The sequence below is a fragment of the Trichoderma breve genome, chromosome 2 (genome assembly GCF_028502605.1).
Source record: "Trichoderma breve strain T069 chromosome 2, whole genome shotgun sequence".
Lineage (NCBI taxonomy): Eukaryota > Fungi > Ascomycota > Sordariomycetes > Hypocreales > Hypocreaceae > Trichoderma > Trichoderma breve.
In genome coordinates, this window is record NC_079233.1 from 4,124,105 (window position 1) to 4,150,278 (window position 26,174).

The window sequence follows — 26,174 nt, forward strand, 5'->3', positions numbered from 1 at the left end:
GACGATAAGCGCTGCTGTGCACGGGGGGGGAATTACGAACCTGTGGATGTACTCTCTGATAGGTTGGTACAAAGCAAACAACGACAGTGGGGGAGGAATAACAAGTACAAATAGGTAGTACACAGCAGGGAGAAGACATGGTGGTGGTGGTGATGATGCTGGATGATGTGCTATAAAGTTAAGAGGTGGAAAAGCAGAGGGCAAGCAGAGGTACAAGCAAAGACGCGTGCGGCTGATGCTACGTCGGGGTACCTGTGCTTCTGTTCTGCTCCACACTGCTGCCCGAATTGAGCGGCAGGCCCTCAGGTTTCGGATGCATGGCAAATCAGTAGACGGGCCATAATGCAAGGAGGGACAAGGAGAGCTGCACGCGAGAGACAGACATGGAAAGCAAAAAAAAACCATTAAAAGGGCCCTTGGAGACCGACCCAGTCTGGTCTGGTCTGGGCCGCTGAGTGCGAATTATTGCGAATTGCATTGCATGTGCGTGCTTCTACTTCTGTTTCTGGTGGTGACTCAAAAGCAATTCAACTCGAGTGACCTAGAAACTAACTAACAGTTGAGCCCAGCCCAGCGCTCAGACGCCACTGGCCATCGTCGCTGGATAGCGCCTGGTTGCGCCTACTTTAGAGGGCCATCACGGAAGAAAAAAAAGTGTCCTAGGCGCATCCATCCAGATACCCATCCCTGCGCGAACCGTCCGTGATACCTCAATCCACCAACCCCATAGCCATAGCGGCCGCAACTGCCGAGTCCCCTCGTCGACGCGCATCTGCCCATTGTTCTGTCTCTGTCTCTGTCCAGATCCAGAACCAACAGCCCGGCCGAGCTTGTTGCGCGCCTTGGCCTTGTCCTTGCCTTGTCCTTGTTCACTCTCCCCCCACCAAGGAAACGCATCGCGACGCCTCAGCCTCTTCAGCCTCGAACCCTCGTCATCCCGTGCAAGCTCGAGAAATGTCCGTTTGCGACTCGGACGGCCCTGCATCCTTTGCGCCCTCGACTGCCATCTAAAAATCCCCGGCGCCGACGAATCCTTGCCGTCGCTCCTCCAGGCGCACGAGAGCGCGGCTCTGGATGCTGGACAATTGAGCCCACCGTCCAGTCCCATCCATCGTCTCGCGCAAAAAGACACACGACCGTGTGACAAAGGCCCAGCAGCCATGGATCTCCGGTCGGTTCTTAACACGTCCGACAACAATGGCGACCGCGCTCCCGCAAGGCCACCGCCGGCCGCTCAGCAGCAGCCTCAACAGCAACAGCAACGTCAGCAGCAGGAACAGCAGCAGCAGCCTCGTCATGCTCCCAGCCCGGCCCAGTACACTCCGGGCGAGTATTCGCAGCAGCAGCCGCCGCCTCAAGCATCGCCAGCCGAGCAGCCTGCGATGCACGACTATCCGCACCCTCACCAACAGCAACAGCAGCCTCACCCGCATCGACATGCTTACCCTCAGCCTCAATCTCACCATTACCCTCAGCCGCAGCAACAGCAGCCGCCGCATCAACAGCATGCACAGCAGCTCCAGCAACACCAGCAGGCACACCAGCAGCAAGCACATCAGCAGCAGCTACACACACATCAGCAACATGTACAACAAATGCAGCAGCAGCAGCAGCAGCGTCCTTCCAACGCCTATCCTGCGACGTCGCCCTTCCAGGCCCCGGGCCACTATCAATCCCAATCCCGATCTACGCCAGTACCTGCGCCGCCGCCGCTCCAACCACCGAGTCAATATCATCATGACCCTCGCTCACCCGGCAGCTCGAGGTCCAACTCTGGCCCCGTGATAGCGTCACCCTACCGGCCGTCACCGACCTCGTCCACGACGCCTGGAGGCAGTGCGGGCTATCCATTCCCTACGCAGCAGCAGCAGCCTCCGGACATGGTCAGCCCAATCCAGCGGCAGTATCCGAGCCAATACCAGGACCCAAGACGAGACAGCTATCCGCAGCAGAGCCCACAACTGGCCACGTACCAGCAGCAGCAGCAGCAGCGACAGCAACAGGAACAGCAAATGCGTCAGTACATGCCACCACAGCAGCATCAGCGGCAACAATCACAACCGCCAACACCATTGCAACAGCCATTGCAACAGCAGCAGCAATCACACGCCGGGCCTCATCAGCCTCAACCTCATCCATCGCCTGTCAGGGCGAGCAGCGCGTCCTCTTCGCTCCAGTACCCCCAGCACTCACCGACAGCGACTCAGCAGCACTATGGGCCCTACGCACGGGGCAGCCCAGTCCCTGCAGCGCAGCCTCCACCTGCGGATTACAGCCGCCACCCTTCTAATTCGCAGCCGCCAACCCCTTTGGGCCCTCCTGGCAGTGCTAGCGGCGTGCGGCAGCCCTCGACAGCTTTTGCTCAACCGCCAAGCCCGTACCAGCAGCGCATGTCTGTGTCTTCCATAACGGGCGCTCCAGCTCCGGCACATGCACACGCACACGCACATTCGCACTCGCTCTCCCACCCGCCATTGCAGCCCCAGCCACAGGCACAATTGCAATCGCCGTCGCCCTCACAGTCACAGTCTCAGACCCAGAGTACTCGGCATCAGCAGCATCAGCCTCAGGGACAGCCCCAGCCCCAGGCACAGGCACCGGCTCCGCTGAGCTCCCGGCCGCCGCAGCCTCAGGCACAACAACAACAACCACCACCACAGCCATCACAACCACATTCACACGCTCAATCACAGGCACAGGCTCGTCCACCTTCTGCGCAATCCTCAATCCCGACTGAGGCTCCGGCCAAGACCCCGACCCAGACCCCGACTCAGATCCCGGCGCAGGCACAGGCTCCGCCTCAGCCTCAGGTTCAGGCACAAACTCAGCCGTCGCCAAAACCAGCGCCGCCGCCACCTGCAACCCCTGCCCATCGCCTGTCCTCGCACTCCTCCCACGGCTCCTCGCCCGTTACAGAGTCGACCCAGCATCCACGATCCCAACAGGGCCGAGAGCAGAGTCTGTCCGTTAGTCCCAAGACCAGGCTCGGCTCCATCCCTAGCAATCCCGACGCTACCCCGGCCTCGGCGGACCGAGCCGCGAGATCTTCTCTCAGCGCCCATCCCATGGCGATCGATTCAGACCGAGCGGTAACGCCTGCAAAGCGCAAGCTGGAGGATCTTAACATGAGCCCTGGTGAATTGGAGTATAAGGAATCGAAGCCACCTCCGGGCGAGGTCAACGGCGGCTACGCAGAACGCATCCAAAAGTCGGCGTCTCCTATCCTGCCCAGGAAAAGGCGGGCAAGGCGCTCCCAGCCGCCAATCTGGGCCCTGAGCGTTCACACTCTGGGTAGGAAGCTACCATCCAACGTCAATTTTGTTCTCCAGAAGCGAATTCACTCCCACATAAACACGGCCCTCAATGGCAAGCACGAGCCTGCCGTCAAGAACGAGCACCCTAGCCGCCAGCCTTCGCCGGAAGCAAAGAGAAATCAACAAGCCAGTGTCAGCCAGCAGCCAGCCAGTGCTGAACCTGACCCCCAAGACATATTAGGTCCGTGGGAAGCCAGCATCGCCGGTGTTAAGCCCATTGAGGAGCTGTCCAAGAACGTGGCCGATTTTCTCTTCGTCAACGTCGTTAGCAACCAGGACATACAAGAAATTACAAGCAGGGGAATCCAGTTTGAGATCGAAGCTAAGCTGGGCACGCTCATCGACAAGGATACAAACCAGCGCGTGGACCGGTTTGTTGCTACTGAATGCATCCTTGACGACAACGGGCGGGTTGCATTCAGGAGTAGCATGACTGAGGTACGTCAACATTGCCACTATGGCTGCGGCCACTCTTGTCTCGTATGCTCAACTAACCCGACATAGGCACATCACAAATCATTCAACGACTACCTCAACAACGTCGTCATACAGACAGACCCCCGAAACCCCAATGGCGGCGCCAAGCGAGTCCCGGTCATTTACAAGCACAGGCGGGAGATTGATCGCTTCTACGATCTGCCCCCAGAGATGCACGGCCACCTTCCCGGATGCGTGCGGGCCCGCCTTGGCTCACGCAGTCGAAATGTTCGAGTACGAGTCACATATGACCAAAAGACGAACCAGACCCTGAATAAGATCATCAAGGCGCGTGTGGCAGACATTGACCTGCACATGCCCATGGCCCCGATGGACTGCCGCATAAGCATCAACCTTGAGATGAACTGGGACGGATCTGTCGAGGAGCTAGAGCAGCTGTCGGCGAACAAGTCAGATCGACAACCTGATCGTAACAAGGACCGCTTGAGCTACAAGCAAGGTCACTACCAAATTGATCTAACGCAGGTTACTCATGCCGTCAATGGTCCAGGAGTATGTTTTGTTCTATCCCTTTATTTCACCCTTTTCTCCCAGCAAGCTAACGCAAATGTGCAAGAATACCCAACGGATGGACAAGGAACACGAGCTCGAAATCGAGTTGAATCATCTAGCGCTCCTCGACCAAGGACGAAGAGCCATGAGCGGCGCCCCCCACAGATACCAAGAGCTAGTGGAGGGCTTCGTAGACAATGTACGCCTGTTGGCGCGAAAAGCAAAAGAGTTTGCTCCTAGACCATGAAAAGCAATTACTTAATTTTACAATTCGAAACGGACGAACGGGGGACATTAATCCATCACCCTTTTCTCCCCGGAATCTCGACTAATAGCACATCATCAGACCTTTTTGCGTTTGGACAAAAATAGGGGGAGGCGTATTTCGCGATACGTGGTTTGGCTACCTTTTTTTCTTTTCTTTGAGAGACATTTTCGTCTCTATTCATTTTCAGACGGTGCCTTACGGTGGACGTTGGGGATTCCCTTGGTTTTTTTCTTATTTTTTTGCACTATTAGGTAGATCACTGATATTTCTGGATCATCGGTATTATGCGGGACATGAAAATGAAGGAAGGAGAAGGAAACGAACGAAAGACTAAGGAAGCGCGGCGCATTTTTTTTGATAAGAAATTCGAGGGGTCTTTCTTTATTCATTTTCTGGAGAAGGGGCTGCGAAGACGACGGACGACTACAGGGAAGTAGGTTCGAAACGCGAGGTGGTGAGAGAGGATTTAGCTGAGCCAGAGAAAAACAAAGACATACCCAGGCAGTTGAGAAGATGAGCATGGCGGTGTTTAAGGCTATTTGTTTTACTTGAAGCATTCTTGGGATATTATAACAAGTAGTATTTATGAGTTGGGGTATCTGTAATACATGATATGGAAATACTAATCCACCACATTTGGGCTGGCTTTCCTCTCTTTTGATTCATTCATGTCTTCTTCTTTTTTCATATCAGGCCATTTTGCTTCAGATTAGGCCTGCTTCTCTCCTCTTGTTGTGTTTGAGCCGCCCTCACCTATATCCCGAATCTCATCGCTGTCGTTGTTCTGCTCATACTTCTTCACAGGAAACGAACTGACGTTGCGAACTGCGTCCACATCGTCATCGCCATCCGCACTAATATCATCCTCCATCTCCTCCTCAATCAACAAGTTCAAAATCATGCTCACCGCCGCTGTAACAGCGAAACCAGTCTCCATAACGAGAACAATAGCATCGAGGAAGCCGCTGAGTGACTTATTGTCTCCCTTGTAGGTAAAGATTTTATCGAAGTAATTGGGCACCAGAGTCGCTCCGTAGCCGAGAGCCAGGCCGGCAGTGAGAATGAAACGATTCCTGCGCGTAAATGGCACGCCGCGCGAGATGATGGCGATACCAGAGACAGCAACAGAGGTGAAGAGAAAGGTCGTCATGCCGCCAAGGACCGAAGACGGGATAGCGACGAGAGCGGCAGCGAACTTGGCAAAGATGCCCATCACAAGGAGGAAGAAGCAACAGGCGTATCCGGCCTTGCGGTTGGCGCAGCGGGTAAGCGCAATGACACCGTTATTCTGGGCAAAGGTGCTCATCGGCGTCATGGTCATGAGGGCTGAGAGACAGCCGTTAAGGCCGTCCGCGAGGACTCCTCCCTGGATACGAGACTCGTAGATCATGCCTTCGACCTCAAGATGAGAAACATCACAAGTGGCGGTGATGTCTCCGATGGACTCGGTAAGACAGACGATAAAGACGGCAAGCACTGGAAGCACCAGCGGTCCATAGACAGACAGGGGAAATGTATGTACCCAGATGAAGGAGGCGACTGGGGCAGAGTCGATGCCGGATCGGTCGAAATAGCCACAGGCAGCGGCAATGATACATCCCACCAATAGGCCGATAATAACAGACGTCGACTTCATAATGGGAGATCCGAAGCGCTCACATATGATAATTGTGACGAAGACACTGAAACCCAAGCCAAGGAACTCGGCGGAACCCCAAGGTAGAGCATGTGGTGCGCCAGCGCCAGGACACAGAGCTTGGGTTGTACAGCCACTTCCTCCCATCCAGTCCTGGAAGCCGCTTTTTATGAGGTTGATGCCAATAAGCATGACTGTCGGACCCGTAACGATGGGGGGGAACATTCGGAGCAGGATGCGAGGCGGGATAAAGGACAGTAGCATTTCGAGTAAGGCGCAGACGGCACAAGTTCCCAGTAGAGCACCGTACCCACGAGGGCAGGCCAGAGGATTACCGGCGGCGTCTGAGGGACAAAATCCATTGACATACATCTGAGAGAGAGCTCCTTGGGCAACGGGAATGATGCTGAAGCTGATACCCACGACGGATATAAGTCCAGTTCCGAGATAGTAGCTATAACATTGGTTTAGTACGCCATGGGGTGGTATATATGATCTTTTACAACTTACGGAGTCTTGTAGATGTGGAACCTCGTGATTTGAATGCTTGACAAGATTCCGGATACAATCAGCGCCGTGGAAACCAGGTACTGTTGCTGTTCAGTCGACAAGTTGGCTCCGCCTGGACCGGACAGAATCAACGGCGGCGTGATGATGCCAGCCAACATGGCCAACGCATGCTGTAGCCCTAGTAGCAGACCCAGGAACACGGGCATGCGATCATTGAGGCCAAAGAACGGGCTCTTTCCACCCCCTGAGCCCTTGGACATGAATGGGAGATTGGGCCGGAACAGGACGCCATAGTTGTAGTCGCCAAGAAGGCCATCGCGAGTTGTAAAGGCTCGACGGAGGGACCGAAGTCGACGGCTAAGAGACCACCGGGGCGCAGTTTCGGGGGTGATGGTCGTAGGTCCGGTGCCTTCATCCATGATGAGATGAGATGGATGTCGGCAGAACCAAGTTGAATGTTTTTGAAGGCAGCGATCAGGTCAAAGGGTTGAAACCTGGCGGTTGTTGGTGGCAAACCTGCTGAAGCCTACGTTTTTGCTAGATCAGGAGTTTATGCTGTCACGAACGAGTCGAGATAGATGGAGCTGACGAATTCCCGATTACTTCCAGCAGAATAAACTGTATCGCAAATAGACAAGGTGGAGGATGGGTAATAGGACCGTAACACAGACAATGGATGCGATTGTTGAATACACCTCCTAATCAATCGCACCACAGGGGCAACTGGTGATATATAATTTTTGCTTCTTTAAAAAATCTTTCCACTTTTTCAGTTACGATAAGCAAAAGGCGTAGTAATGCAATCAATAACTATTTTTTTTGCCAACGGCCGGCCGATGGTGTGGATGGGCCAGGTTGATGGACCCCGGCTTTTGCTTATCTTTTCCGAATTGTGAGTGGTTGAATGGATATGGCTGCGTGGAATAATGCCGATGTCAATAGCCAGTGTTCGGACAAACGAAGATTCAATTGCGGAATTGAGTTGAAACTAGCGAATTATTGGCCGGCATGAGTCGAGGAGCTGATGTCGACAGAGTGATTCGCATGCCCAGCCAATTGTTGATGGGACCATGCCAAAGATATACACATCCAGCTAAGGGGTATGACGCCTGGATCAGCGTATCATGCGGAGTATCTGCATTGATGATGGCGGCTATATCGGAGCCTTTTTTTCTCATGCTTGTGTCTCATCTCGTCGATCAGGGAAACACCATCAGATGAATGCAACGGTGTTTGTCTGTAGGATCATTTTCATCAGTCATAATACCACCTTTTTCGACACCGGCATTGCAGCATCGCATTCCGGATGACCGAGGGCCCTAGCAGTGAATTCCCCGGACAAGGCATGCGGACGCTCCTCTTGTGGGGGAAGCGAATATCCAGAATGAAGAGCCTTGCCTTGTTCCGGCATCTCTGCGGGGGCCTGATTGCGGGAGACATGGGGGTTCAGCTCCATCGCTGCTGATAGTGACTGTCCGCGATAAGAGATCAGTTGTTCATGATCGTTATCTATCTCGGGTCAGCTACTGCAGGGCTTCTCCAGACTTAGCGCATTGCTAGGGGAATTATCCCGTCTGTCGATGTGTGAGATGATTCTAGATAGGGGCTCTCCGGGCGCTGGTAACAGACAAGCACTCGGTGAGCTCCGATGCAGGCGCTCAAATGAAAAGGCGCTCTCCGGGTCTTTGTTCCTGTCTTTGGCATTGTCGACACGCCATACGGCTGACGGAAAGACGCGATGATGTTGGTGATGGGCAATGATTCCTAACGTAGTCGCGACATGTCTGCGTTCCGAGGCATCCGTCTAATTAGGCTGATAAGGCTTTCAGCTTGGATGAAAAGAAGAAAAGCAGAAGAAAGATGATGTAAAATCAAGATGTCCGAACGTGATTAGATTAATAGGTGGCGAGCATCTTGTAAGACGGCAGAAGGATGGGAGTCGTGCCTTCCCTTGGGGAACATACACCATAATTCAGCTTACCCTGGAGCTTCAGATGCTTCAGGCGGGCAATCATGAATACCTACTTCACGGCGACTGTCCCGACCAATGAATTGGTAGACAATGTCAAAATATCAGGATTTTACTATATTTCCAAATATACGGGGTAATGCACCGTGGGCAATTGTTCAATGCATTGCTGCATCTCTTTATATGCGACGGCAATAGGGCTTTAGCTTTATACTGATATATCCTAATCTGGCTCCCGTGTCAGTGATGAGACGTGTAAATAGAAGCCTCGGCTTGCAGTTTTAGTACTTAGAACAAATATCTCTGACCAAGGATATCAGCAGTAGGTAGGACTACACGCATGTTTTTGTCATTGTCATGTTAATACTGTGTCATATTAAAACTGCCTTGACAGCCGTCAGACTGCCTTGCTGATATGTAAGGGGTGCGGGCGATGGCTAGACGGCACTTTACACAGCCAGCTCCTTTTCATCCTGTTTCCCGATTGACTTTGACGTATAGTCTGCCATTTCTAGTAGATCCTGATTCATACGCCTCTTCTTGGGCAATGTGTGTAACATGATGACATTAAAAGGCCCCCTAATAACCGAAAGCAGAACAAGCGCCTATTATATGAATCATCTCACAGTAAACAAATTGTTGAATGACATCCGCCACTCTCTAATACATTCAATCACACACATACAGAGACTTTGCTCCAATTATATCCCCCTCACCAATAAGCTCACAACGTGAACGTCAAACCCCCATAAAACAGCAATAAAAAGCCCCAATCCCCAACCCAAAAAATCGCCACTCCCGCTGTCACGCCCCCTTTCAAGTTATCCCATCAAATCTCATTGGCGCCTCCCAAAGCCGGAACACAAACTCCGGAAAGCCATACAAGTCGATCATGGTCCCCTTTCGGCTACCGGCCCGGATTTCTGGATTTTTTTCGACCTTCCCTTCGCTGTTGCCGTTGCCTTTTTTTGCTCTCAAGGGTCCTGTCTAACAGTGCGCCACACATGCAAACATGGGAAAAGTTATGGGGATTTCCAGAATTCCCATGCTCTCGCCACTTTATGATGGAGTGGCGGAAAGGGAAAAATTGCCAAAAATGAATAAAAGGATCGTCCCATTGAGCGTACATTTCCTTGTTCCAAAGATTGTTAGGTGCTAGTTTCTTGAAAACTCGCAACCAATTTTTTTTAACACAAGACAAGTCATGCCATCTACCTCTCCCCATTCCAAGTCGGGTAGCATTCAGAAAGCATCTTCTCGTTCGCCTTCCTCTATTCAGAAAGCATCTCGTTCGCCTTCCTCTCGCTCGCACCGCCATCCATCTCGCTCTCTCATCTCCAAGATCGAGTCCGTGTCGCCCCGTGTCGTGCTCGGTTACGACGCCCTCGCAAGTCTCCCGACAGAGCTCAACAAGCTGTGCCTTTCGTGCCCTCTCGTTATATACAGCCCGTCCCGGCTCTCCCTCGCCAACCGCATCCGCGCGCTGCTGCCGAACCTGGACGCCTGCTTCATATCGTTGGATACCCATCCCGGTCCGGCGATTCTAGCTGGTCGAGACTCCATCATCAGCGTGGGAGGGCCCCGGGCTGTTGCGCTGGCGAGACGAATCAGCTTCAAGATGAGCATTCCGCACATCTGCGTGCCGACGACGCATAGCGGCGGGGCGGCCGGCGATCTCCCACCGTGGGGGCATCCGGGGGAAGAAGACAGCGGCGATTCGAGGATGGGCGAAGAGAGAGGCGATAATGGCGATAGGAATTTGCCGACGGTCATACTATATGATCAAAGGCTGACGGAGAGCCGCATAAGACGATTTTCTGCGCCATCGGGAGTTTGCGATGACACTGAGACTGAAGCCGAAGCTGACGTCGTTCTTGTCGGTCCGGACGTTGCGACAGGCGCAAACGCACCCATACTGAGATCCGCACAGAGCAGTGCGGCTCAGTGGAGTTATATCGACTTGCCTGGCGTCTGAAGAAGACCTGGCGTTCCCATCATTTTTTTTTCATTTCAGCCCGCCGTTAGCTTAGCAATGGCACTTGTTTGGACTATCAGATGTTAAGACCGATCATCTTTCACCATGATCCTTTGAAACGAGCACCATCACAGCTGTATAATCGCATCGCGACATCTGTCATATCCTTAAAACTATTAGAAGGCAGAGCGAGAGGAGCTCCGACAGACAAAGACTTAGAAGCTCTCCAGAGAAGCTCCCCGACAGACACATACTTCCCATCAGATCGAGGGGAAGTCAGGATGATGAAGAAATTCAAACAAAGAGGTACGATTTGAAAAATCGGCCTAGAGGGTTTGGGGATATTAATACGATTTAAATCAAAACAGATTGGGGCGGAAAAAGAAAACGAATCGAGGAAGGGATTCGGCTTCAACCATAACCATTCGTCGAGCACACCTAGATATGCAATGCTATCGTTATATAAATCATGTGAGCTCTGCTCAATCCTTCGAGCCCTTCAAGGTATCACAAACCAAGGTAACACAGACCTTTTTTCTCCCGAAATGCTTGCCCATCTTTAGGGCTGTAAACAGTACAGTTTTCTTTTAATCTAGCCCATCAAAGCCCAAGATGCCGTGAGCGCCCATGGGTCCCAGCTTTTGCTGCTGCATCTCCTTTCGTCTCTTGGCCCGTTGCTTCATCTCTTCCACTCCATCATCACTGTCATCGTCGCTGTCGCTCTCAGCAGCGCGTTTGCCGTTTGTCTTTTCTTCATCATCATCCGAATCATCATCGTCATTGTCGTCATCGTCATCGTCCTCATCATCGTCTTCCTCGCTATTACTGTTGCCGCCCTGAAGCGCTGATAGCTCCTCCCAAATCTTGACTGTTCGACCGCCAGCGCTAATTAGACGGTTCTCTGAGTCGAATCCTAGGGAGACCACGCCCTCCATATCGTCGTGCCTCAGATTGAGGGTCGTGTCCACCTCTCTCCGCACAAGGTCGACGATTCTCAGGCTACCATCGCCAACGCCGCAAACCACCTTTTTGCCCACTCCCAGCTCCTTGGGTACCATGACGACAGCGTCTATGCTTTCTCCTCCAGACTTTGCCGGATCCACAATGATACGTTCTTGCTGGTCATCCCAAGCTCCTTTGTCCCACATGGTCAACACGCCGGATCCAGATCCAACAACCATGACACCATTATTTCTGTTTTTCTTGGGCCCCAGGCCAGGCACAAAGCAGGAGCTCAGAAGTTCGTCCTCTTGGTCCTCACTTCGTACAAGCACTCCTCGGCGCACATCTGTAACAGCTAGGGTCGTTCCACCGGTGCTGACCCATTGCTTGGGAAAGCCGCTGGTGCTTTCTTCCGACGGTGGGAGGGGCGTGATGGACGAGACGTAGTCGGAATGAGGATAGTGCGTTTGCGCAGGCTTTTTACCTAGAGCGCCGTCGCGCAAATCGACAATGTGTAGAGCGCCGGTATCCGTAGCAAGAAGGAGGCTCATCGGGTTGAGCACGTGTAGCAGTGCTGGGCCGTCGGGCCGCGAGGTATTGGTCGGGATGGCAAACTTTGAAATGACTTTGCCCGTGGCAGTATCGTAGTGCTTGATCAGAGCGTCCGTGCCGGCAGAGTACTGGTCTGAGAGATTGGCCTGTCAGTGTTGCGAATCTATGTAGAGGCGATAAAGGCTTCTTCAGAGGCGAATTGGGCACCTACATTGTCCATCGTGGGAGTTGGCCAGACAGCGACAGCTTCCCTTGTGCCTTTTGGTCCTCCAGACCGAGTTGATCGTCGATCTACCGTCGCTGAGCACGCTCGAGTCTCCATCAGCATCGTCATCTGAGGAATTGCTAGATGGCAGTCGAAATGTTTCGACAAGGCCGTTGGACAGGCCAACAGTCAATAGAGGCTCTGTCGGGTGCAGCGCCGTGGTGAAGATGTCCGCGTGAAGCGGGAGCGTGCAGGTGTTTTCGAACATGGCTCGACTGATGGCGGCCGCTTAGCTTCGGCGACCAAGGTAATTGCGACTAATTGCCCGGAGCAGGATTGCTAAAATAGTCGTGGTAATTATGTTGAGGATGCTGTCATCCTGCAGCAAAAGCAGAGTCAAACAAAAGAGAGTTGTAAAGTCAGAGCTACACTTGGAGGCTCAGCTGATGCAATGCTTTCAAGAGAGGAAGAGGAAAAAAAAGAAGCTTTAGATTAGATAGCCGTATCGATTGGAGTTGGTGCACTGTGCGTAGTACTGTGCGGGTGTCAACTGCCATTCTATGGACTGATGGAGTAGCGTCACCACATAATAGAGCCCATCACTCGTCAAGAAGAGAAAAAAGATACAATCCAACTGGTACTGTTCAGTCATGGGATTGGTAGATTTCATAGCTCGATACTGATGAGGAATTGGGCCTTTGACACAGCTTTCATCTTGACCAAGCAGCAATCACCTTGCCAGGTTGACGGCATTTACAGCTCCAGCTATGCATAAGCCAATGGTCTATGCGGCCTTGTGGCTAGTCATGGTGACCGGCTCCCTTGCGCTAGGAGCTCACGAATCTATTCGGACCATCATGTATCTCACTGGGTGAGCTCTTTTACTTTGACCTGATATACTTTATTTGATGAGCGGCTGACGCTTCTCCAGGCAGCATGTTGTCGTCCCGTCGGATGCCCATCTTGTGAATTCCATCACCCATGTGATTTTGGCATTCATGCGCTCAGATGTCTTTAATGTAGACAAGACACCAGCAGAATTCCCTCTGTTTACGACGGTGGATACAGTTCGACAGCAGTTCAAACCGGATACCAAAATCATGGTGGCAATTGGAGGCTGGGGAGACTCCAAAGGGTTCGAAGAGGCTGCGCATGACGATTCATCAAGGAAGCGGTGGGCTACTCAAGTCAAAGCTATGGTGGACCTTACAGGCGCTGACGGCGTCGATATTGACTGGGAATATCCGGGGTAAGCAGAAGTGAGAGTGTCAACGAATGGAATTGACTAACGGCGTATAGGGGAAACCGTGACGACTATAAGCTTATTCCGAATAAACAACGCCGGTGGGAGATTGAAGCATTCATCCTCCTTCTGGGGGAACTTCGTTCAGCTTTAGGAACAGGGAAACTGCTGTCAATTGCAGTGCCGGCTCTAGAACGGGATCTGATGGCCTTTACAAATTCGACTATTCCAACTATTTCGGAACATGTTGATTTCATCAGTGTGATGACTTACGATATGATGAACCGACGTGATAGCATCGTCAAGCATCACAGCGGCGTGACTGAGTCGTTGGAAGCAATGAAACGTTTCATAGACCGCGGTGCGCCTCCGAACAAGCTGAACTTTGGACTTGGCTATTATATCAAGTGGTTCATGACGGAAAATTGCGACAACCAGCACCCATTGGGGTGTCGCACTCAGTTATTGGAAGATCCAACTAATGGAGCTGATCTAGGTAAGACGGGTGCTTTTAGCTGGCATGACGAGGTTCCGTCAGAACTGGCAAGTTCTTTTGCCAAAGCCCAAGCACTGGGCAACTACGATGATGATGGAAGCTACGGGTATTGGGATGCTGAAGAGAAGAGGTGGTGGTCATACGATAGGCCGGAGACGATCAAGACCAAGGTGCCTCGGCTTGTCGGCGAGCTGCAGCTTGGCGGAGTGTTTGCGTGGGGATTGGGCGAGGATGCTCCGCAGTTTGATCATTTGAGGGCGACTGTCGAGAGCGTCCAGGCCTTGAGCGGAGATGATAATCAGAAAGACGAGCTATAGAGCCTATACGAGCACTAGGAAGTTGTTTTGATGTCATCCAAACCGGACCAAGTCTATACGCACAAGTTAGTGTTTCTGTTCCCGAATCCCTCTAGAATTCTTCGCCACGTGCGTGCATCCGATAACATTGAGCTATGAGCTAGAAAATGTAACGCTCCGGCTAAACTCTGCATCACGGCCATAAGATCCGCACGTGGTCCCGATATGTCCATGATATATGAACATAAAACCAGGATGGGACGAGATGGTGCTGACGGACAGAAGTTGGCAGTGGACCTTGAAAGGCTCTGGGCGGGCGAGGCTAGGGGCAAAAAAGCCACCCCGGGCTAGCAATTAACCTTGCCGTTAAGAATAATCAGCCCGAGCTTAAAGCAAAAAAAAAAAAAAAAAGGATTCGGTATTGTTTCGGTACAAGTCCAGCCAAGGTGAGAGCCCCTGGCAGAGATGCAGCACTGGGCGAATCACAGGCGCGGGCCTGGACACGCTGTAATTGAGGACAGCGGTTTGTGGAGAGGGAGAATCGCGGAGGTTCTGGGCCTTTTGCTTGTCATTATCGAGTTCCTGGCCGATATGCTTCTACTAAGGGACCCATGTAAGACCCCATCTGCATCTCCGCCTCCGCCAGTGAGTGACAGGATCAAAGAAACATGGACGCAATGCAACCATAGGAACCCTGGCCTGCTGCGGGTTTCTCGGGCTAGCAGCCAGTTGAGGCAATAGAGGGGACAAGCATGTCGAGGCCGTGTCGCGCGACAGTGATTCCGAAGAGATGTGGTAGGTATGAAGGCAGAAGAGAAGCAGCAAAATCAATGCAGTAGAAACACCATCAATTAAGCGAGTATACAACAGATAATTCCAAAAGCGAGTGCACAGACATAAACCTACACACCAGAATAAGAATGCAAATATATTTGGAACAGCCTATCTAGGAAAAAATAACAGAAAGCAACCACACGCCGTAAGCCTCAGGCACACAGCTTCCCTCGGGCTCCATACCGGCCCCCAAGCGTGATTCTTCGCCTGGCCCGGAAGAGCCCCGAGACTCTCATCCCCTCCATGGCAGGCATGTGGTTGATCCGTGAGAAATAACTCCTCAGCCTGCCAAATTGGATCCTCCTTGGAGCCTTGGCTCCCAGGGCATCGTTAATGGCTGCAATGTCACCGTATCCGCCGGTGGGTGCCAATGCAGACCGCCGGCCTGTTCGGGGAATTCATTGGCAGTCTAATCGGGGGAGAATATAAAATGCTGTCTGAGTCCGCCGTCTGTTGTCGTGGGGAGGTGGTTTCTGGTGGTTTCTGTCCGGCAGCAGCAGCTCGAGTCTCACATCTCTCTCTCTTTTGCTTGAATCAATATGCACTTCACGCCCTCTCTCGTCGCCGTCGGCCTCGCTGCCATCGGCCAAGTCGCGGCCAAGCCTTATCCCAATCCCGCTCAGGGCCTCAAGCCCATCAAGCAAATTGAGCTGGGCCCGCGACCTTACTTCCTGGTCGACAGCATGGAGGACGGCCCCCTCAAGAGCATGCTGGACTCTTGCAAGGAGATGAAGATCAAGCCTTCTTCCTTCTCCATTGCTCACCGTGGTGGTGGTCCTCTGCAGTTCCCCGAGCACTCGCGAGAGTCCAACCTGGCGGGCGCTCGCATGGGCGCCGGCGTGCTCGAGTGCGACGTCGCTTTCACCAAGGATCTCGAGCTGGTGTGCCGCCACAGTCAATGTGATTTGCACACCACGACCAACATCGTCAACATCCCCGAGCTCAACAAGAAGTGCACCACGCCCTTCCAGCCCGCGGCCAACGGCAAGCCCGCGGCGGCCAAGTGCTGCACCAGCGACATCACCCTCGCCGAGTTCAAGTCTCTCTGCTCCAAGATGGACAGCTTCAACGCCAGCGCCACCACGCCCGCAGACTACCTGGGTGGGATCCCGACCTGGCGCACCGACCTCTACAACACCTGCGGCACCACGCTCTCCCTCAAGGAGCACATCGCCATGACAAAGGCCCTCGGCCTGCAGTTCACCCCCGAGCTCAAGACCCCCGAGGTGCCCATGCCCTTCAAGGGCCACTACACCCAGCAGCAGTACGCCCAGCAGTTCATCGACACCTTCAAGGAAGCGGGAATCCCCCCGTCCCGCGTCTGGCCCCAGAGCTTCCTCTACGACGACCTCCTCTACTGGCTCAAGCACGAGCCCAAGTTCGCCAAGCAGGCCATGTACCTTGACGAGATTGCCGATTTCTACGGCATGGACGCCGCCGTCACGAACCTCACCCAGTACCACGCCGACGGCGTCAAGATCGTCGCCCCTCCCCTGCCGTACCTCGTCACCAGCAAGAACGGCAAGATTGTCCCCAGCGAGTACGCCAAGAAGGCTAAGAAGCTGGGCCTCAAGATCATTACCTGGAGTCTGGAGCGCTCTGGGCCTATTGCTGCCGTGCACGCCAACGGCGACTACTACTATTCTTCCATCCAGGATGTCGTTACGAGGGACGGCGACATTTACACCCTTGTTGATGTGCTGGCTCGACAGGTTGGTGTTTTCGGCATGTTCTCCGACTGGAGTGCTACTGTGACTTACTACGCCAACTGCTTTGGTCTCGGACTGTAAAGGGGGTTTGCTGCGTAGGGGATGGAATTCTTTATTTTTGTCTGTATATGTAATTAATGCTGTGATGAATGGACGATGAAGGAGGTGGAGATATATACGACTTCAGAATAGAGTTGGTGTATACGAGCGAATACTGGTTTCGTTCACCCTCATGGCCGAGTCAAGCTTAGTGTAAAAATAAAATAAAATAAGAAGAAAAAGGTCTATCAACGAAATGATTATAGTGAGAATGAGAATGAATACAAAAGAGATGTCAAGATGCAATCCGTCTTAGTGCGCCACCTCCCATCCCATCCATGTCCCCCTAAATGTTGCCCCGCAGAATAGTAACATTGGCAAAGTTATGAGGAATAGCCTTCAAAGACTGCTTCTTGCCATGGAAGAGCAGATCAAAATACGCCATCAAGATGCCATTCAGATCCTTATCAAGCTGGTGCGGGTCAATGCTTCCCAAAACCTGCGCAATAGCCTCCTTAGCCGCGACCGGAAGATTCAAAGCACTAACAAGCATCAAGTCATCCTTGAACGCTCCGTGCTGGGTGTTGGCAATGGAAAGCTCCATGCGCTTGCCCTTGAGACGAGGCCAGAACTGGTTCCACGACGGATCCTCGGCATCGTGGCCCTCGTGTCCGACCAAGACGAAAGGTTTGGCGACGTTGTTGCTCAGGACAGGGTCCGTCACCATGCCGTCAAGGTCAAGGCCGCCGATGACGCGCTTGTCAACGTTGATGACATTTGCAGAGGTGGCACCGCCAAAGGAGTGGCCCCAGATGGCGAGCTGCTTGTAATTGATGGTGCCGGGGAAGTCTGCGAGCACGGGCTTCATGACTTTTTGGTTCTCGAGCTGGTTGATGATGAAGGTAATGTCGTCGGTGCGCACCTATGATTGTCAGTACACGATAATTTCTATATATGGAGTACGAAAAGGGTGCGGGTTACCTTCATAAGCTTTGGGAGAACCTTAGGATCAGAGGGGTCAAAGTCGATGCCCTCGATGATGGTCCCGTCTGGGTACTGGATGGCGGGTGCTTCAAACGGGTGGTCGACGCTGACGACAACATAGCCGTGGCTGGCCAGGGACCGAGCCATAGCACTGTAAATGAGTCGCGACTCCTCGAGACCAGGCTCAAAGAGGATGAGAGGATATTTCTTGTTCTTGTTGGAAGCCTGGCCGCAAGGGGAGAGCTTCTTCAGGTCGCAAAACTCCATCTGAAACGGCTGATAGAGAGTATCCGGCAGACCAACCTGAGTGGCCTGTTGCCCGTAGCTAGCGGCGACTGGAGGAGTCATGTACGGAACAGTTACAGCAGGGCAGGATCGTCTGGATTTGTCGACCGGGAGGTAGAGCGAGACCAAAAGACGGCGGCTCTTGGACTTGCCCGTCGGATCTAAGGGATCATGCCGGCTTGTATCCGTCAGAGGCAGCTCCTTCATGGCAACGGCATAGGGACCAGTTGGGCCAGGGACGAGGACAGCCCTGGTGACGGATAGAAGTAGGCAAATTGATCCGATGAAGCGCATGGTGTCGGTAGCAAGTGGTGAAGATGATGGAATAAAGTCGAAGTGGGAGTACACAAAGATGGAAAATTGTGGAGCGAATTGAACTGAATTGATAGTAGTTTTGAATAACTAGAGGGTTGATGTTGTTTCTTTATAAACTCATCTGAGGCCCCTCTGAATATCGTGTGGAGGCACCTCACAGCCTCGTTCAATGACCACAGCCGTGTAAGTCCCCAAAAGCCAAACCCAAATAGTATATGATGGCACGAAGCCAATGACGACGAAACAGTTTGAGCCTGATGGGGTTGCGACTGTACGACGCGAGATGAGTACGTAGGCATCTCCTTCCCCTATATAAGTATATTGGAAAGGGCATGATTGCAGCCCGAAAGCTGCCAAGTGCGGCTGAGGGCGAATTTGCTGCCGCGAATCGACTCGCCATGGCGTCGCGATATGATTGCCGTTTTGGGTAAAGCATGATGATGAGGTCGATGGTAGATCCGCACTAGCAGGATGGAGTATCTCATCTCGTAAGAAGGGGGCATTATGCGCACACACGCTATCATCAATGACCTTGTCTGCGTTAAGCAGGCACAGGCACCCCCACTAGCGGTTAATCAATCAAGAAACAGAACAGAACAGTGCGTGCTCGTTCCACCTCAGTTCTTCTTGGGGGGCTTATTATTATTGATAAAGGCTTCAGTGGAGGCGTAGAATTGGCCTTCGCGCAGTTTACGTTGGATGAAGAAGATGTCAGCCTCGGAGATGTTGACCGAGGGGCGTTCGTTGCAAATGTCACGAGCAATGGTACTCGTCGATGCTCCCTCGGCGGCCAGGCGAGTTTCCACCATCTGGAACAGGTCCTGAATGCCAAAGGGACGGGGCACCTTGTTCTGCAGGTCCTCCATGCTGGCGGGCTCATGGTTGTGCTGGCTCGACCGCGCAGAGATGATGTAGTCGGCCATTCGGGTGCGCCGAGCGACGATGAAGAAGAAAGGACAGTCGGTCTTTCGAGTCGAGGTGATGTACTTGTTGCGGCTCAGGTGGTATTGGCGATAGATGCCGCTGTGCCGGCACCGCACTTCACCACGCACGACGACGCCATTGCGGCGATTGACCCGCTCCTTGATGGTGATGAAGCCGTGCGAATATTCTGCCCGCTGGATGGCATCGTAGGCTTCCTCAAAGGAGAGAAACGTCTGCCCGATCAGAGAGGACATGGCAGGCAGACAGACAGATGGACAGCTGTGAATGATTTGAAGGACTCAATGGCAGCAGCACAGTTCAAGACAGGTCAGGTTGGGCAAGGCAGGGCAAGAGAGGACAGGCCGGGACAAGACAAGACAAAAGAGGCAGCAAAGCGAGCGGGAGGATGCAATGACGATTATACCACAGGTGCGGAGTCTGGAGGCATGGAAATGGAGACCAAAAGACGCGATCCGTGTCGCTTTTCTTGTTTACGAAGCGAAGCATCCAAGGCAGCCACGTGATGCAGCTCCCGCAGCCAAAAGGTGGGGTAGCTCCTCTGTAGGCCTCAGGTTAGTCTGGACAAAAGTGTGTGTCTGTGTGCGTGCATGCACTTTTGGTCTATGTACCTAATCTAACTTAATATCAGACGAGGAATACAGCTCATTTTTGTCTAATTTATACCAAGGTATACAGGGACAAATAATTTACTTTTTGCTGTGTTTTAGATGTCCTGATTACCTGAAATGTGGAAGCACCAAAGTGGTGCTCAATAGCTGTGGCAATTATCGGCATACACACTCCATGAGCTCCGGAGCATTACAGCACGGCAAATGCGCTAGGGGAAGACGGCACAGAGGGGATCTTAGCACCAAGGTTGCATGCTAACTGAGCAAGGGTGCGACCCCCTCATAGTAACACCTGTAGATCCTGTTAATACGAGTACCAGACTTCCAATGACTGCTCCTCTTCCTTGGCAAAGAGGAGCTGATTCAAAAGGCCGTCAGCACCCGTGTTTCTCAGACAAGAGCATCCATTGCTATTCATTGCTCAATCTTTGAGTCTCATTACTCTTCTCTTGTATGTATTCTTACCCCTTCAGATGGAATCCGTCTTGCCTCGGAAATGTGCAACTTGCGATTGCCCGGGGTCAAGATCCGATCCATCTTCATGTCTGTCATCCTATGTACTCTGCCTGGCTGGCTTGAGGCAGTTCACTTAGACAGTATGAAATAACGACAGAGAGAGGGATGAATGAATATTCCATATGCATCATAGGTTTTTAGTTTATTCGGGATTTTGTCTGCCATGGTCAACTCGATCGGGCTTCACCGAGAGCGCTGACTCACCCCGGCGAGGCCAAAAGCAGCCACTGTAGACGTAGACCCGCCTCAGCAAGGGCGGACGGTAGGTTGATTTCACCTTTGGCAAACCCGTTTGAGCTCCCATCCGATCGGATAAGGGGTCCAACATCAGGAGAAGAAGCCATATTCACTGTTATCATTTCAGCGTCTGAACACACTTTGTGCAGTCCAAATCAGGCGCCCCCTACCCGTAAGAGGCCCAACGCCTAGGTCAAGGGTAGGACATGCAAAGACACCACACACCTTTGTCAATACATTAACAAGACCAAAATATCCTTCTATCATCGCCCAGATACTAGAGACCAGAGCCAGTTCTCAATTTTACTTAGCTCGTATTCATCCGTTCATCTAACCAGCATGTTTGTCGGGCCCTTTGATGGCCGCAAGAAGCGGTCCCGCTGCCAAGCATGTTCAACCAGCCACCTCAAGGTGAGATGTAAAAGAGTCTACCGTGAACTCACAGATGCATGCTAATACATGTGTGTGTTAGTGTTCTGGCCAGATGCCTTGCAGCCATTGCGAGCGCCGGCGTATTGCTTGCGTATTTGGAACCACTCAAAAAGACAACACACGAATTATTCTGGTTGATCGAGGGAAGCAAAAGACTCCAGCAACCTTCAAGTCACCTAATCAAGAGAGGCGGAAACAGACATCGTCAAGTAACGGAGGATCCGCTGTTTCTTCTCCGTCACGAATTTTAGACAACAACCTGCCATTTCTGTACTACTTTGACATTTTCATTGGCCGGAATAACTTTACTGGAAAGGAACGTTCATTGGTCGATGAGGTGAAGCAGCTCTCCGGCCTTCATTCCAACTCATATCTTATGGATGCCATGCTGTCGCTCGGTGCGATCCAAGCAGTCAAGCTGAATGCTTCAGACGTTCCCCCGCGGAATGAATGTTTGGCAACTGCACTAGAATACTACTCAAAGTCCATCATAGGGCTACGCGATTCCATCAATAGCCCAAGGAAAGGTGACGATAGCCTATATGATACAGTGCTATGGACAACACTATTCCTTGGCCTGTTCGAAGTGAGTATCAACTTTATTCTTGCCAAATTCACAAAGAGACTAACCCCGGTCAGTTGATTAATGACGAAACTGGTGATGGATGGCAGCAGCACATGACCCATGGCACAGCAAAAGCCCTTGAAGCCAGCGGCCCGGCCAAGTGTCGAGCTGGCCCTAGCCGAAAGTTTTTTGTCCAAGCACGCATCTTCGAAGTATCGCGTACTATCCTGGGGAATGAATCAACATTTCTCACACAACCTGAATGGATGGATCTTTCTAGGCGGATGTGGACTGGCGAGCACGGAGATGAATGGCATCCCTTGGATTCTTTACTGGATATCATGGTCATGATATCTAATCTGCGAGTTCGGTGAGTACTCTTTGTAACACTGCATATTGATAGTCATGCTGCTTCGTTTACTTATCATGTTATAGAACGGCCAAGTTTATTGAAATACAAGAAGAATGCCCCGATGAGGAGCCCACTCCAGAAGCTCACTCGATATGCTCCGACGCCGTTACTCTTAGAGAAGCTCTCGGTAGCTGGTATGCATCATACGCGCAGCCTGGAGCTAAATCAGCCACCTACCTTTCTGATGATGGAGATGCTAGCATGCTACTTTCGAGGATATTCTTTGCTGCCATCAGTATCTACTTGTCGGGCATATTCGACTATGAACTCACTCATTGGCACCAGCTTGGCCTCATATCGCCCACACTGGATGAACAAGCTGTCCAATCGCATACAAACACAATACTTGGGCTCTCTAGCTTGGCTCTCGACACAACTAATCTCTCGCCGCTGTTATTCTTGTTTCCATTGCGGATAGCTGGAGCTAGATCTAGAACACAGTGGCAGCGAGATTGGATAAGCAAGCTGATATCTAGGATTGGCAGCGGGTTCGCTGTGGCGACTGCTATCGCAACAGAGCTGAGCTATGTTTGGGAAATATTTGGTCTTAAAGAGACGCCTGATGGGGATGAGAATGGGCTGGAGGTGTTTGAAGAGACATCGATGCAGGGAGCACTCATGGTGCCTCTGATGCCCACTGCGGCGACAGAGTTTGTCCAAGCCAGCGACCTTGTTCTTACTTTTAATGACCAGGAGCCCTTATCATGATTTCTTACTTCAGCTGGCGAGCTTAATTCTTCCATTTTTACTTTTATTTTTACCTTTTTCCTCTTCTTCTTTTTTTAAGGATTCAGGCTGTTTTAAATTTTGGCTTGTCCTTTAGAAGAGGGCCGGGGTGATATAGATGGAGTACATATAGATACATGCATTTTGTCCAAGTTAATTCGACGAGGGGGCATACAGGTAACTTTTAGGGTGAATCACCAATTTAATGCGCACATGGATACACATTCGAAGTTATTATTTATATGTCGTCAATATCTCCAATAATAACTGGACACCGATCCTCATTCGTCCTTGGCACAGGCGGCGTTACCACGTGTATAGCGCATTTGCCTCTGACTGTTCAGAGGCTTTCCGGTTTCGGCCGGCCAAATTGATCCTCCGGCGGCTGACTTCAAAACCTACCCACCACAGATTGCAGATCGGAGGGGCATCACCAAGACAAACAACAACGTGCAACTGCGACAAAATGGCCAACAGCACACAGGACAAGACTCACAGCGAGTCGCAAGTCTATCTCTCGACCAGAGGCGGCGATTACGATGTTTGTCTTCTTTTTTCTTCACTGGGCGATGCCCGTGGCCACCTGCTGACTCTTTGCAGCTCTCCTTCGAGACCGTTGTCCTCAAGGGACTCGCCGCTGACGGAGGTCTCTTCTTGCCGCATCAGATTCCCACTGCTGAGAACTGGGTACGTATGCAGCATTCGAATTTATGTTGTCGCATGGATGGCTTCTGCCGTTTTATTGCATCTGCATGGACCAATGGCTAAGACTGGCTGCAGCGCAACTGGAAAGACCTCTCCTATGCGGAGCTGGCCTTTGAGATCCTCAGCCTCTACATTTCGAGATCCGAGATCCCCGCCGACGACCTGAAAGCCATCATCGACCGAAGCTACTCTACCTTTCGCGACGAGAATGTAGCTCCCTTGACTCACCTAGAAGACAACCTATACCTTCTTGAGCTGTTCCACGGCCCGAGCTATTCTTTCAAAGACTGTGGGTTCTACATGGACGATTGTGGTGACATCACCAATCTGACAGTTTATAAGGTGCTTTGCAATTCTTGGGAAATCTGTTTGAATACTTCCTTGTCCGAAAGAACCAGGGAAAGATCGGAAAAGGTGGGCTTCCTATATGTCGATAAGCTCTAGTCGGATGCTAACTGGCCAGCAGAGAGGCATCATTTGACTGTTGTGGGCGCAACAAGTGGTGATGTAAGCTTTTATCCCATACATATCAGCAAACGATGTTCTAACACCTCATAGACTGGATCTGCCGCCATTGAGGGCCTCAAGGGCAAGAAGGATGTCTCAGTCTTCATCCTGCACCCCAAGGGCCGCATCAGCCCCATCCAAGAGGCCCAGATGACGACTTGCCTGGATGCAAACGTTCACAACCTCGCCATTGAGGGAACTTTTGACGACTGCCAGGTTGGCTGAACTAGCGACAATCCGAGAGCGACTCAACTCACTGATGATGGCATATAGGATATCGTCAAGGCCATGTTCGGTGACCCCGATTCCAACGAAGCTTTGCAGCTCGGCGCTGTCAACTCGATCAACTTTTCCAGAATCCTCGCTCAAATCGTCTACTACTTCCACTCGTACTTTTCACTTGCCAGACAGTCTTCTTCTTTCCAGGTTGGAGACAAGGTCAGATTCGTAACCCCCACAGGAAACTTTGGCAACATTCTGGCGGGATACTTTGCCAAGCAGATGGGTCTTCCCGTGGCTAAGCTTGTTGGTAAGTTTTGCTCCAGTTACAGTTGCAATATGTGAAACCATGGCTAACTCATTAATCAGTGGCAACGAATGAGTAAGTAGCAAGGAGTCCCATGATTGCAACAACCACCCAGTGGTCAAATTGTTCACAAAGAAGAGTGCTTAGCAGGTGGAGGAGTATTTGCTAACCACCATCACCATAGGAACGATATCTTGCACCGATTCTGGATGACTGGCAGATATGAGAAGAGTGGTGTTCAAGACGAGAACGGCTCCAAGGCCGAAAACTGCAAGGAAACCATGAGCCCAGCCATGGATATCCTGGTCTCCAGCAACTTTGAGAGACTAATGTGGTTCCTTGCAAGAGGTATTTTTTTTTTGTCCCGTGTCCAGTTTCCTCATTCACAACTAACTCACCTCTAGACTTTGCCGCGACGGTTGGCATGGATGAGGAGTTTAACAGGAAGCAGGCCGGACAGGAAGTCTCTGCCTGGTATAAATCCCTGAAAACGACTGGGGGCTTCGGGCCGGTCCATGACGAGATCTTGGAAAACGGCCGCCGAACCTTTGAGAGCGAGCGCGTAAGCGATGCGGAGACTGTGGAGACGATCAAGTCCTGCTACGGGAAGACCAAGTACGTCCTGGATCCTCACTCGGCTGTGGGAGTCACGGCATCAGAAAGATCCATTGCTCGCGCCGGACCGGCAACACACCACATCTCGCTCTCAACTGCCCACCCCGCCAAATTCTCCGGCGTCGTCACGACGGCGCTGGGCGAGGAGCCTGGGTTCAACTTTGAGGAGCAAGTACTTCCTGAAGAGTTCAAGGCTTTCACTACAATGGAGAGGCGCGTGACGCTTGTGGAGAATTCATGGGAGAAGGTCCGCGAGGTCGTCAAGGCTCAAGTGGAGGAGGATCTCAAGACTGAGAGCAACTAGACTGGTTGGCTGGATACACGAAAAAGTTTGAATTGCATTATATAATCATGGATAGATTGAATTGGTAGCCAAAAAAAAGTGTCATTGCCCATTGAAGCAGTTAGAAACCCCATGCACAGTTTGAGGTTTTGCTCGTAAATGGGCGAATGAGATACAAGTCAGGTAGCATTTTTAGAAGTATACCAGGATCTTTCATAATCAAGAGAAGTTGCCTAGATGCCTGAATGATTGTGGCGTAACATTCGGACATGATATCATTCTCCAACTTCTCGATTCTATAAGTCCATCTCGAAAAAAGGCGCGCAATAATGTGTCGATATTGCTAATCAGCCTAAGGCAATACGAGTAAACTGAGGGACTATCTGAAGTTGCAATCTCGAGTCTAAAGATGGATAATCGGCCGGTTTAGTCCCAACACGACAAGGCTATTCCGACCCCATTCTAGAAGAGTACGGCGCATCCCACATGCCATTTTGTGTTGACATTCCGCAATTGGCAATTACATGGCTTCTAG

The 26,174-nt window shown here is 51.8% G+C and overlaps 10 protein-coding genes across 10 annotated transcripts; 6 read left to right on the forward strand and 4 right to left on the reverse strand.

Annotated features, from left to right (window-relative positions):
* Window positions 1–1,160: 1,160 nt before the first annotated feature.
* T069G_03462 (mRNA capping enzyme, beta chain domain-containing protein) lies at window positions 1,161–4,551 on the forward strand (the record flags this gene model as incomplete). The annotated part of the gene is made up of 4 exons (XM_056170672.1): window positions 1,161–1,690; window positions 1,760–3,752; window positions 3,819–4,304; window positions 4,369–4,551. 4 exons carry the CDS (start codon window positions 1,161–1,163, stop codon window positions 4,549–4,551), a joined length of 3,192 nt encoding a protein of 1,063 aa, XP_056031564.1.
* Window positions 4,552–5,281: 730 nt separating this feature from the next.
* On the reverse strand, window positions 5,282–7,137 carry T069G_03463 (permease family domain-containing protein; the record flags this gene model as incomplete). Its single annotated transcript, XM_056170673.1, has 2 exons — window positions 5,282–6,662; window positions 6,719–7,137. The coding sequence occupies 2 exons, from the start codon at window positions 7,135–7,137 to the stop codon at window positions 5,282–5,284; spliced, it is 1,800 nt and encodes a 599-aa protein (XP_056031565.1).
* Window positions 7,138–9,891: 2,754 nt separating this feature from the next.
* On the forward strand, window positions 9,892–10,662 carry T069G_03464 (uncharacterized protein; the record flags this gene model as incomplete). The annotated part of the gene is made up of 1 exon (XM_056170674.1): window positions 9,892–10,662. One exon carries the CDS (start codon window positions 9,892–9,894, stop codon window positions 10,660–10,662), a length of 771 nt encoding a protein of 256 aa, XP_056031566.1.
* Window positions 10,663–11,249: 587 nt separating this feature from the next.
* Window positions 11,250–12,629, reverse strand: T069G_03465 (uncharacterized protein; the record flags this gene model as incomplete). Its single annotated transcript, XM_056170675.1, has 2 exons — window positions 11,250–12,289; window positions 12,368–12,629. 2 exons carry the CDS (start codon window positions 12,627–12,629, stop codon window positions 11,250–11,252), a joined length of 1,302 nt encoding a protein of 433 aa, XP_056031567.1.
* Window positions 12,630–13,140: 511 nt separating this feature from the next.
* Window positions 13,141–14,417, forward strand: T069G_03466 (glycosyl hydrolases family 18 domain-containing protein; the record flags this gene model as incomplete). The annotated part of the gene is made up of 3 exons (XM_056170676.1): window positions 13,141–13,232; window positions 13,293–13,610; window positions 13,661–14,417. 3 exons carry the CDS (start codon window positions 13,141–13,143, stop codon window positions 14,415–14,417), a joined length of 1,167 nt encoding a protein of 388 aa, XP_056031568.1.
* A 1,352-nt stretch (window positions 14,418–15,769) lies between these two features.
* On the forward strand, window positions 15,770–17,020 carry T069G_03467 (glycerophosphoryl diester phosphodiesterase family domain-containing protein; the record flags this gene model as incomplete). The annotated part of the gene is made up of 1 exon (XM_056170677.1): window positions 15,770–17,020. The coding sequence occupies one exon, from the start codon at window positions 15,770–15,772 to the stop codon at window positions 17,018–17,020; it is 1,251 nt and encodes a 416-aa protein (XP_056031569.1).
* A 304-nt stretch (window positions 17,021–17,324) lies between these two features.
* Window positions 17,325–18,541, reverse strand: T069G_03468 (the record flags this gene model as incomplete). Its single annotated transcript, XM_056170678.1, has 2 exons — window positions 17,325–17,900; window positions 17,960–18,541. 2 exons carry the CDS (start codon window positions 18,539–18,541, stop codon window positions 17,325–17,327), a joined length of 1,158 nt encoding a protein of 385 aa, XP_056031570.1.
* A 638-nt stretch (window positions 18,542–19,179) lies between these two features.
* T069G_03469 (uncharacterized protein) lies at window positions 19,180–19,740 on the reverse strand (the record flags this gene model as incomplete). Its single annotated transcript, XM_056170679.1, has 1 exon — window positions 19,180–19,740. One exon carries the CDS (start codon window positions 19,738–19,740, stop codon window positions 19,180–19,182), a length of 561 nt encoding a protein of 186 aa, XP_056031571.1.
* A 1,467-nt stretch (window positions 19,741–21,207) lies between these two features.
* On the forward strand, window positions 21,208–22,985 carry T069G_03470 (fungal specific transcription factor domain-containing protein; the record flags this gene model as incomplete). Its single annotated transcript, XM_056170680.1, has 4 exons — window positions 21,208–21,279; window positions 21,341–21,886; window positions 21,940–22,235; window positions 22,301–22,985. 4 exons carry the CDS (start codon window positions 21,208–21,210, stop codon window positions 22,983–22,985), a joined length of 1,599 nt encoding a protein of 532 aa, XP_056031572.1.
* A 484-nt stretch (window positions 22,986–23,469) lies between these two features.
* T069G_03471 (pyridoxal-phosphate dependent enzyme domain-containing protein) lies at window positions 23,470–25,660 on the forward strand (the record flags this gene model as incomplete). The annotated part of the gene is made up of 10 exons (XM_056170681.1): window positions 23,470–23,544; window positions 23,604–23,690; window positions 23,784–23,997; window positions 24,051–24,122; window positions 24,175–24,215; window positions 24,267–24,431; window positions 24,489–24,744; window positions 24,804–24,816; window positions 24,926–25,089; window positions 25,146–25,660. The coding sequence occupies 10 exons, from the start codon at window positions 23,470–23,472 to the stop codon at window positions 25,658–25,660; spliced, it is 1,602 nt and encodes a 533-aa protein (XP_056031573.1).
* Between the last annotated feature and the right edge of the window lie 514 nt (window positions 25,661–26,174).